At 42.2% G+C, this 12,275-nt stretch overlaps 1 protein-coding gene across 1 annotated transcript in view; it reads left to right on the forward strand.

The window, feature by feature from the left end:
- ANTXR1 (ANTXR cell adhesion molecule 1) overlaps nucleotides 1–5,032 on the forward strand; it is a 274,861-nt gene extending 269,829 nt beyond the window's left edge. The window contains exon 18 of the mRNA XM_003413659.4: nucleotides 1,046–5,032. Coding sequence (XP_003413707.2) covers nucleotides 1,046–1,306 — 261 coding nt within the window. The 3' untranslated portion in view covers nucleotides 1,307–5,032. The remainder of the gene's footprint in view (nucleotides 1–1,045) is intronic.
- The last annotated feature ends 7,243 nt before the right edge of the window (nucleotides 5,033–12,275 follow it).

The raw sequence follows: 12,275 nt of genomic DNA on the forward strand, positions 1-12,275 counted from the left end.
CTGAGCAGGACACCCTATGAGGCTCTGGATGGCGGGCTGTCTTCTGGACAGATAAAACAACTGCAATATGCAGGCCTCAATGTGTGGTGTAGCCTGTAAGTGGAGAAGTAAGGGACAGGCAGAGGATAAATGGTGGCTGGAGTCATCAGGGAAAAATGTGTGCAGGAAAGGGGCTTGATTTGTGACTCGAGGATGCGTGGGTTCTGCACAGGTGAAGACAGATCAGCTTGGTCCCCACCCCCTCCCAAAGACACACATCCTGTCCCTGCTGTGATTCTCAAATAACACACTTCTAGTTCCTTCTTGGAGGAGCTTGTTGACACAGTGGTTAAGAGTTCGGCTGCTAACCAAAAGGTGGGCAGTTGAATCCCCCAGCCACTCTTTGGAAACCCTATGGGGCAGTTCTACGCTGTCGTATAGGGTCGCTATGAGTCAGAATCAACTGGAAGGCAATGGGTTTGGTTTGGTTTGGTTTACTTCCTTCTTGTCCTGGAGATAATTGTTCCTGAAATTCCGTAGCGTCACCCTCTCCAGTCCTCTTCAGGTCCTTCCCCAAAGGACCTAGAAGGGAAACCTTAGCCTCCCTGGGCATATGGATTCAGGCTGGACACCACAGGCTGAGCCACCCTCCTGGAGAGTGAGGCCACCCCCAGCTGCAAGTACTGCTTTAACCAGGTAAACCAAAAAAAGTTGCCATGAGTAGATTCTGACCCGTGGCAACGCCATGTATCCCAGTATGTGGCCCCACCCAGTCTCCTCAGGAGAGTTTCTGTAAGTATCCACGCACTCACAAGAATGAACAACGAAGCACCCCACAGGCAAGGGGAGTTTGAAAGGAGGCAGCACCCTACATGGCCAGTACCCTGCCCAGAGGAGGGGAGCTTATTTGTTGCCAAGCTCTACTGTAGTACACTATAGCATTGTTGTAAGCAGAGCTGCTTTACAGATATTTCCTTCAAGCTGCCCACCACACTTCCCACCTGTCCTGGTTTTCAGGTCTTGGCAAACATCTGCTCACATTTCCTTCTCTCTGATTCTCTTCCAGGGGCGCTGCATCAACTTCACCAGAGTCAAGAACAACCCACCAGCCAAATACCCCCTCAACAACGCCTACCACACCACCTCTCCGCCGCCTGCCCCCATCTACACCCCTCCAGCCCCTGCTCCCCACTGCCCCCCTCCACCCCCCAGTGCCCCCACCCCTCCAATCCCATCTCCACCTTCCACCCTTCCCCCTCCTCCTCAGGCCCCACCCCCCAACAGAGCACCACCCCCCTCCCGACCTCCTCCTAGGCCTTCCGTCTAGAACCCAAAATTTCGTGTTCTGGGCGCTCTCAGAAACTTTGGGGAGGAGGCTCCTCTGTGGTGTTAGAACAAGTCTTGCCAGTTAGAGGAGGCTTCCACTTTAGAAATGAGTGGGACAAAGCCCACTGACATTCACACACTTCAAAAATCGGTTTGCAATGCCAATACACCGGAAATGGTGATCTGTGGAAAGAAATCGAAATTTTGAATTGCCTGAAAACAAATGATGAGGCAACTACAGTCACATTTATAGCCAGCGGTCCATCACCTCTAGAAGGTTCCAGAGATGGTGAAACTGCCAAGATGCTCTAAATGGGATTCTGTCTCACAGAGACCAGTAAGAAAATCTTTTCTCTGAGAGTGAAACACAGAGTTGGAAAAGAAGTAATGTTGCTGGGTTCCTGAATGCTGCCTTCCTTCCTCCATTCCATTTCCAACTCTTGACCCAGGATCCTTGGCCTAGAAACCAAGGAATTCTCACCCCTCTGTGCCACCCGTGTAGGCAGAAACCGTTTGCCTACAACTCTGGAAAAGTCGGGGTCCCCAGTGTGGCAAGAAACAACATCAGACTGGTATACTGTCAAAAGAATGTTCTGAGATTTGCAGATGAGTAAAAAACTGTGCTTATCTTTCTTCCAAACTCTCCCAATTTCCAAATGAGGAAGAGAGAGGGTGTTTACTGATGGAAAAAAGTATGTTGCCATGTTGATGTGTAAGTGAAATCGGCTGTGTGCATTGACGGGGAGTATTGATGGGAGTGTCGGACAGTTTCTAAAACCCACAGCCCATCAGCAGCTAGAGGTGGCTGGCTTTGGCCATGCATCGTCCCCTAAATCAACAGACAGTGGCATTGTCAAAGAGCAACCTGTCAATGAGTCATGTTAAAAATCAAAATTTGGCTTCAGTTTAAATCACCTGAGATATGAAGAAGCGATTGACCCTGTTTTCTAGAGACAGACATGTGTTTATCTTTCCAAAATGGCATCATTAACACCTACCATACCATCTCACTGATGTTTTCTTCTCTCTTGGTAAAGTGTGTGCCAGAGACTTCTAAGCAGAGCTGAGACACAGTGGTCCTGACAAAAGAAGGAAATTATCCCAGGTCCTTTGATTAATCCAAAAAAAAAAAAAAAAAAGCCATGCAGATGTGGATGCAAATATCTTTCTCCTTGGCTTTGCAACATACTCACAAATATGATTAGCTGTTCACCAAGATGAAATGCATTAGATATGCAACACAGAAATGCTCTGCCTGAAATTCCCACCAAGGCTAGGACCACCCAATTCCCCCAGTCTTTATGAATCTGTGTTCATCTGTAAACCCTACAGTCATTTTCTAAACATTGGGCTTCATTACCCAGGGGTGAAAACACAAGTCATTGTCAAGGGCCTGCTGCTAACTAGCCTGTTCAGAATTATCTCCTCCTCCAGCTTTCCATAGGACCTAAAATTCCTATCCATATACCCCCTCAAATTCTTACATCTTTTCTGGAACAAAACAGAATATAATGTATAAACTTAATTCTTGGGGCTTTGGTCTTCAAAGACCCCACAAGAACCCATCAAGCCATCATCCTCCTCTTAGCTCAGAACAGGGCTGTAATGACATGGCACAAATTCTACCAAGGCCTATCCTTGTATCCATGGCAGATATTGCTTGTCAATCATGGCACTCGTTCCCATTGAGCCCAAATATATCTTCACAATCCTTCTCAAATCAAGACTGCAAAGAACCACCACCCATCAGTCAGGATTGAGAGAGAGAGAGATGAACCCTATTTTGCATCCCTACCTTAAAAGCAAAAAAAAAAAACAGTGAGTGTGAGGAGAATAGGGAAGCCTAACTACATAAAATGTACAGTCTGGGGAAAATAGATCTAGGCAAAACTCCTTAGTGAGGGACCATAGGCACTGAACTTGCAGTGCCAATGCCAAACTGATACTTCTCCAAGTGTCCCTCGGACAGGCCCTTCTTCTCCCCCACACCTGCTACTTCCAGAGAATCTCCTGGCCTTCTCACAGAGCTAAAGCAGGTACGGTTTTCAGGACTCATGAAAGCAACCTCCCCCCTCCTCACTCTCCACCCTGTCACATCGTCTATTTTCAGAACACTAGTCTTCTTCTTTGGTATAATCTCTCATGAAGCAGGTGCCAGGATGTCTCGGTCACCTGCAGTGACATTGCTGGGCCCCAGAAAAACATTCCATAGGAGAATGAGTTCCCCAGGCTCATAGCATAGACTTTGAGCCCATTACAACTGTTTTGACTGCTGGCAGTACAAAACGGTCCACCCCACACCATTGCAGCATGGCTCACTGCTGCCGTGGAAAAGTTCAAACCAAGATGGCGGGCATCAGGTGAGAACACAAAATTCAGGATCCAAGCAGTGTGGCAACCAGATGCCCTGTGCAGTTTCCAGGATGCTGTTTCGGTCAAGTGTTTTGATGAAATAGGGAACTGCAAATGTATGATGATTTTGTAGAGGATTAGCAGGGTTTGTCCTTAAAACTCACTCACCATGTCATCCTTAGTAATTTAGAATTACAGTCGAGAAGGGAAAACTTCTATACACTGTGTGAACAAGGCAGTATTTTACTAGTAGGTGATCAACAGTCGGGAAAATTATTTAGCTGGTTTATAAAATCTATCAGTACTTGTGTCATTCCCTGTAAAAGGCAGAAGACATGTGATTGTGATCAGGAAACTGCACAAAATTATTTTTTCAACCCCCATGTAATTGTCCTCATGAACTTGTTTGTTTTAATAAAAACCAAATTTTCGTTGTATATATTCGTATTCCATGTGTTAGATGGAAGCATTTTCTATCCAGTGTGAATAAAAAGAACGGTTGTAGTAAATTATTATAAAGCCAGTGATATTTCATGGCAGGTTATTCTACCAAGCTGTGCTTGTTGGTTTTTCCCATGACTGTATTGCTCTTATAAATGTACAAATAGTTACAGAAACGACGAGACCCTTGTTTGCACAGCATTAATGAGAACCCTGGGTTCCATGGCCCCCTGTGTTCACAACCGGCTTACAAACAGTTGCTTGTTTGGAGGTTAGCACACACTCCACCGAGACACAAGGTCTCTCTCTTACCAAGGTCAAGAACAGAGCTGGTGGATAAATGAATAGTCTTAGAGATCTGGCCATGGGTAATAACCTCATTGTAAATATCACTAGAATGGGCAGAGGTGATCTCGAAGTATCTTGTACACTCAAATCCAAACACTATGTCAGACAGAGGAAAATCCATCAAAGAACGAAAAAATAATAATAATTAGGAGATAATGAGCAACAGTTTCAGCCTAGTGCCAACTCAAAAAAAAATTAATGCTGTGCGCAATGGGTTGAATGAGTTTGCAAACTATATAAAGTTATCTGCAGTAAAACTGTTAACGCACACCAGGTGGGAATGGGGTGTTCTAGGCATTTGCCTTTTCTAGTTATTTGAGCTCTACTATATATCATACTTGGCTAAACAATTTAAAAGAATTAGAATATGATTTTTTTTTTTAATGCACTTAACAGTACACTCTTCTAAATCTTTCTTCTTTCTGTGATAATTCAAATGACAGTTATGGATCTTCGTGCCTCTGAGTCATTGTTATAGAAATCAGTTATCACTGCACCATGCTATAGGAGACTGGGCTGAACCTGTACAATGACAAACCCTGAAAATTGCTTTTTTTAAAAAAAATAATAAATTTCTAAAATCAAATGTGGTACTGGTTGTCTCTTTGTGATAGAAATCAAGTGTAGATCGTTCAAATGTGTTTATCCTTTGCTCCCTCCCCAACTTATTCTCTAGCTACAGAGGACATCACACACTGAGGCTTGCATACTAGTTTTATCTGTAGATACCTTGCCTTCCCGACCAGATGAGAAACTTCCATAAGATAGCAGCCTTCTTTTGTACTTTGCACCACAACCCAGAGGTTCACTGGGTGTCCTGCACAACAGGAAGACACTCAGTGCAGACCAAATTGTTTGAAGCCACTTCGGCCTTTGACAGCATCACCAAGGATCTGAAAATTCATAAGACATAGCATTCATCAGAGGGAATCTTGGCAACCAGGTCCAAGCTTAATGGGACTGCAATGGGTTTAGGAATTTCAATGCCATGGTTAGATACCGGACTCGTTTTCTCTGGGTTTGTATTTCATGAGGTTAAACCAGGACCTAACCTTGTTAGGTTCTAACTGGGGGTCCATTGACTGCAGGAAATGATGATTCAGTGGTAGAATTCTCGCTTCTCCTGTGAGAGATCAGGGTTCAATTCCCGATCAGTGCACCTCATGCATAGCCACAACCTGCGTGTTGCTATGATGCTGAACAGGTTTCAGTGGAGCTTCCAGACTCAAATGGACTAGAAAGAAAGGCCTGGTGATCTACTTCTGAAAATCAGCCAATGAAAATTCTATAGATCATTGCATGTGCAGTCTTCAACCAATCATGGGGATGGTACCGAGCTAGGACGCATTTCACTGTGTCGTGCACAGGTCACCATGAATCACAGCAGTTAATAACAACTGCAGAAAAAAAGTCATCATCATCTCATGGCACTGCCCAGAGCGCCCAGATCAGGTTCAGTAAGTTTTCACACGTTCTTTGATTTTGTAGCCTAGCGCTATCAAGTCCCCGTTGTCTAAGCAGCCCTTTTTTAATAGCTTTATAAATCTAAGTCTGGGTTACAGTTAATGGCTGTGGTTCTGTAAATTAAATTATATTATTGCAAACTAGAACTACCATTTATAAATTTTGTGCCCTCCACTAAACTCTTTACTACCCTGATGACTGTCATTTCTTCTTCAGTTTTCCTACATTCAAAGTATTCTTTATTTCTACTACAGTTTGCAAATTATAAAAGTAATCGATGTTAAATGGAAAAATAAAATATAAAGGGCAGAGAGAGAAGCACCCAGAAAAAAATTCACTGTGTCCGACGATGGGCTTGGCTGCCGGCAACAGAAATGTGACTCTGATTTTTCACTCACAGAGCAAGGAGGTCAGAGATCTGCAGCTCAACGAAGCAGGCAGCATTAGAATGCTGCAGTAATACCCCGTACCTTTATACCTGCATGTCGTTGTCAGTTACCTTGGGGTCAATTGCAACTCATAGGGACGCCATGTGTGTAGGGCAGAACTGCTCCATAGGGTCTTCAAGGCTGTGACCTTTCGGAAGCAGGTTACCAGGCCCGTCTTCCAAGGCACCTCTGGGTGGGTTCGAACCACCAATCTTTTGGCTAGTAGTCAAGCACTTAACCATTTACACCACTCACGGACTTCTTTTATTTATATGCATCTCTTAATATTTATTGTTCCTGCATTTCTGATACAACCCACTTTATTCTCCTTTAGCAGCTTCACTTAGTTGTAGGTGAGACAGCATCTCTTACCAGGTCCTGAATTTGTTTCTTTACAAGCCTCATTAAACCTTGAATTCATCTTAGCTGGAACAAAACTATCTGCAAACCGAAAATCATGCCACAATTTTTTTCCAAGTTTTCATTAGTACTGACTTTTTAATTAGCATGTTGGGCACAAGCAGCATTTTTAAATTCCATCCTCGATCAGTAAACAGTGCTGAGATATAAACGGCTAACAATTTGGAAGGAAAAAGAAAAGCTGGAGCCTGACCTTCCTCCTTAAAAAAAAAAAAAAAATTTTTTTTAGGCCACAATAAATCCCAGCTGTATTTAATTTAAATGTAACAAATAAAACCAGGAAAGTACTAGAAGACCAAGAAATGTTTCCTGCCTGGTAAGAAGAACTTCAAAATCGTACATATTGCTGGCATTATGAATCAACGTTCTCAGGAAATCACCTCACACTCTTGAGTAGTCCGCCAATGCATTAAATGGAATAAACAAAGGAGCCACTGGTGACGGGCATGAAATCATTTATCAGGTGCTGACATGAATAAGAATTCAAGATCCACACTTGTCCATCACTAAATCCAATTTTCCGTCTTCAGATAAATCTGTGTTTCTCTGGAATCTCGCTTAGATATAAAGCAATCAGAATAGCACTTTGTCCTCTAAATTACATCCTTAAAAAAACAAGGTCAATATCACTTATAATTACTAAGCATTTGACGTAAGGCTATAGAGTTGGCATATGCCATACGGTTTTTATTCTGATCACAATTATTGGTATTACATTCACTTGAGCAACTGTACCACTCCCAATATTATCAAACTTACACAGATTAGAAGCCTTATAATATAATTCTACTATAGGGTCGCTATGAGTCAGAATCAACTCGACTGCAATGGGTTTGGTTTTTGGTTTAGGTGTAATTCTCTCCTTTTTTCCTCAACACTCAAATGATGGTGAAGTTTTAGAGATTTTTTTTCTTCTCTAAGTTGGGACATTGTATTTTAATTTTCGGGACTCGAAACTGTGCCACATCTTTATTTACTTTCAAGTGCTGTATCACAGTGCACCTATAAGGCAACAGCAGCAGTCAGCGGAATTTTGTTTGAGTTACTTGAAAGCCCACAACAAAGCTTTGTTAAAAGATGCTCAATCAACTGTGTACTCTCAGTACTTCAGCCGGCATCTTCAGCTGGGTGCTTCTTACAAACACAAGAGGGATGAAGTTCATGAACAAAAGACATGTGCCTTTGTGGGCTGAAGTGCTTTGCATTCTTGGCAAAAGGGTTAAAAAGTACAAGAAATGTTGAAAATTAATGCTAAGAATGCATAAAATATTTTCTTTTCTTCTGAAGAAGAAGTTGTAAAACAGAAGACCCAGGATCCCTAGCCCCTTCCAAAGATGTGACCCTGCAAGTGTGGCCATGGAAGCTTATACAGCCTTCTATCTTCACAATTTAAAAAAAAAAAAAAAATACAGGCACTTCCGGCATTCCGCATCCCTGTGAGCCCCCACCCCAATTTTGCAGGATACAGAGCCCTTGTCTTTTTGCTTAGTTTTATCCTTAGAATTATTTACAGGAATCCTGATGAAAACGGCTGAGCACTCAGCTAGTAACCGAGAGGTTGGCTGTGCAAACTCACCCAGAAGCACCTGGGAAACAGCAGATCCCTGGGGATCTGCTTCCGAAAGGTCACAGCCTTAAACACTCCACAGAGCGGTTCTACTCTGCACACATGGGGGCGCCATTCATCAGCATCAACTTGACAGCAAGATCAAACTCAACAGTTGGGTCTTACAGATACTGTAAAAGATCGGTATGAAATTTATTATAACCTGCATTTCCAACCAAGCTCTTGTGGAGATAAATATTTCATGTGAATCCAAAGAATGGATACGATAAGGTGATACAGAAGCACTCACATTCATACAAAGCTGCAGAAACGGGCTTCTCCCTGGCTGGAGTTGGATCCACTAGCACAGCGGTGGTGGGCGCCTGCAGGATAGGGGCTTCCTACCCAGAGTGAGTGGGAGGCAGCCTCTGCCTCTGCAGAGGGAGCCGCAGGGTTTAAACGGCAGGCTGCTAAGAGCAGGAGGGAAAACAGTGGCTTCCTAGGAACAATGGAAGATACTCAGGAAGATGACAAGTGTTTCCAGGCAAGAAAGGAAGAGGTGACAAACCAAGCTGTGATGCTTCTGGTAATACAACACCTGGAGTTAATTATGGTCCAGATAAACTAGGGCTGGGAGGTTAGCTTAGCCAAGTGGTCCCGCTGGCGAAAACATCAGGCATGGTAGTGTAGTTGCCAGGTTGAACCAAGGGACGAGTTAATCTTTGGTGGCAGTAACTACCATTGGCACACCCTTACTGAGAACATCACTGGCAACTGATGGGGTTAACTAAACAAAGAAAAAGATCAAACAGACCCTGTTTAACTCCTCCTGTTACAAATGGTAACAAAGGTGGTGGACCTCAAACCTTGGATAAGTAAAAAACCAAATACCAAACCCGCTGCCATCAAGTCTATTCTAACTCTTGTTGATCCCATGTGTTACTGAGCTCCACAGGGATTTCTTGGTTGTAATCTTTATAGAAGCAGATCGCCAGGGCTTTCTTCCTCAGTGCTCTGGGATGGGCTCAAACTGCCACACTTCTGGTTAGCTGTTGTTAGGTGCCGTTGAGTAGATTTTGACTGTAGCAACCCCATGTGACAGAGGAGAACTGCCCTCATAGGATTTTCTAGGCTGTAAGTTTCCTGTCCCTTCGATGTCAGGACACCTGCTCTACGTCCTGGTGCAATTGATTTTTTGTTTTTAATTAACTTCTTTACTAAGTTAGGAATCCGTTAAAATCCTCTTTAACTGATGCCCACTAGAAACCTACAACAAATGTTACAATTGGCACTGCAATATTAGAAGTATTTTCTTTAACATCAATAAGGGTTCCTACCATCACCATTACTATTCACCGTTGGTCCCAGCCAGTGAAATAAAACAAGCAAAAGAAAAATAATTAAATATCAAAAAGAAAAAAAATTATCATTATTTGCAGACAATATTAAGTCTGGTGGTAGAATTCTTGCCTTCCGTGTGGAAGACCTGGGTTTGATTCCTGGCCAATGCCCCTTATGCATAGCCACCATCCATCTGTCAGGGGTGACTTGCATATTGCTGTGATGCTGAACAGGTTTCAGCAGAGCTTCTAGACTAAGACAGAGTAGGAAGAAAGGCCTGGCAATCTACTTCCAAAAATCAGCCAGTATTAGATCACAACGGTCCAATCCACAATCAATCACCAGGATGTGTATTTTGTCCCATTGTGCACAGGGTCACCATGAGTCAGGGTCCAACTCAACTGCTGCTAATAACAACAACAATATAAACAACTACTTAAAAATTCAATAAGAATCAACTTAAAAATCATTAGCACGAATAAAAGAGGTCAATGACCTGGCTAGGTACATGAACAACACCAGCAATGACCAGTTAAAAAAGAAGAATTTTTTTTCTAATTCATAATATAAATATGTATATAAATTGACTAGAAATAAACCTAACAAAAAATGTGGAAATCCTATCTCAAGATGACAATAAAACATTCCTGGAATGTCCTTAAATACAGTGCTATACACATTCCTGAAGGAGACAACTTAATATAGAAAAGATGTCAATTCTCTCCCAAAAAAAATTAAAAAAAAAAAAATTTCAAATCAACACCAATAAAAAAACCTAGCAAGATTTTTATGTAATTTCAAAAGCTGATTCTAAGTTGTAATTAGAAAAGAAAATACACAAGTATAGCCAACACATGATAACATAACACATCGATTTTCATAAATAGATCTATAAATACATGGAAGTTTCATTTCTAGTAAAAAAAAAAAAATGCTAATAAACATTTCCAAAGATTAATTCTTAAATGACTATCTGATTAGGAAAAAATAAGGTGAAATTCCTGGCTCCACTTCATAGAAAAATAAATTCTATACGCTGTTGTTCTCATTGTTAGGTGCCGTCGAGTCAGTTCCTACTCACAGCAATTCTAGGTACAACAAAACGAAACACTGCCCAGTCCTGTGCCATCCTCACAATCGTTGTTATGTTTAAACCCATTGTTGCAGCCACTGTACCAATCCATCTCATTGAGGGTCTCCCTCTTTTCACTGACCCTCTACTTTACCAAGCATGATGTCCTTCTCCAGAGACTGGTCTCTTCTTATAACGTGTCCAAAGTATGTGAGATGAAGTCTCGCAATCCTCGCATCTAATGAGCATTATGGCTGCACTTCTTCCAAGATAGATTTTTTCTTTCTTCTGGCAGTTCTTGGTGTATTCAATATTCTTCGCCAATACCATAATTCAAAGGCATCAATTCCTTGGTCTTCCTTATCCATTGTTCGGTTTTCACAAGCATATGGGGTGATTGAAAACACCATGGTTTGGGTCCGGCACACCTTAGTCCTCAAGGTGATATCTTTGCTGTTTCACACTTTACACAGATCTTTTGCAGCAAATTTCCCCAGTGCAATGCATCCTTTGATTTCTTGACTGCTTCTTCCATGGGCATTGATTATGGATCCAAGTAAAAGGAAATCCTTTCTGAAATGGTTGAATGTGGACCAATGCTTTTTGATACAGTGACTCTGTGTATTCTTTCCATCTTCTTTTGATCATTCCCGCATAGTTTAATATTTTCCCCCGTAGAACCCTTCAGTATTGCAACTCAAGGCTTGAATTTTTTCTTCAATTCTTTCAGTTTGAGAAATGCCGAGCATGTTCTTCCCTTTTGGTTTTCTAACCCGAGGTCTTTGCACATTTCATTGTAATACTTTACTTTGTCTTCTCAAACCACGCTTTGAAATCTTCTGTTCAGCTCTTTTACTTAATCATTTCTTCCTTTTGCTTTAGCTACTCTATGTTCCGGAGCAATTTTCAGAGTCTTTCCTGACATCCATTTTGGTCTTTTCTTTCTTTCCTGTCTTTTTAATGACCTCTTGCTTTCTTCACGTATGATACCCTTGATGTCATTCCACCACTGGTCTGATCTTTTGTCATTAGTATTCAGTGTGTCAAATCTATTCTTGAGATGGTCTCTACATTCAAGTGGGATATATTCAAGGTCGTACTTTGGCTCTCGTGAATTTATTCTAATTTTTTTCAACTTCAGCTTGAACTTGCATATGAGCAAGCCTACACGTGTCTGTCAGTTTGTCATACTGTGAGGGCTTGCTGTTGCTGTGATGCTGGAAGCTATGCCACCAGTATTTAAATACCAGCAGGGTCACGCATGGTGGAGAAGTTTCAGCTGAGCTTCTAAACTAAGACAGATTAGGAAGAAGAATCTGGTGGTCTACTTCTGAAAAAAAACTAGCCAGTGAAAACCTTATGAATAGCAGCGGAACTTTGTCTACTAATAGTGCCGGAAGATGAGCCGAGCAGGTTGGAAGGCACTCAAAAGAAGACCAGGAAGAGCTGCCTCCCCAAAGTAGAGTTAGCCTTATGATGTGGTTGGAGTCAAGCTTTCAGGGCCTTCATTTTCTGATGTGGCATGACCCAAAATGAGAGGAAACAGCTGCAAACATCC

This window comes from Loxodonta africana, chromosome 15 (genome assembly GCF_030014295.1).
Source record: "Loxodonta africana isolate mLoxAfr1 chromosome 15, mLoxAfr1.hap2, whole genome shotgun sequence".
NCBI lineage: Eukaryota > Metazoa > Chordata > Mammalia > Proboscidea > Elephantidae > Loxodonta > Loxodonta africana.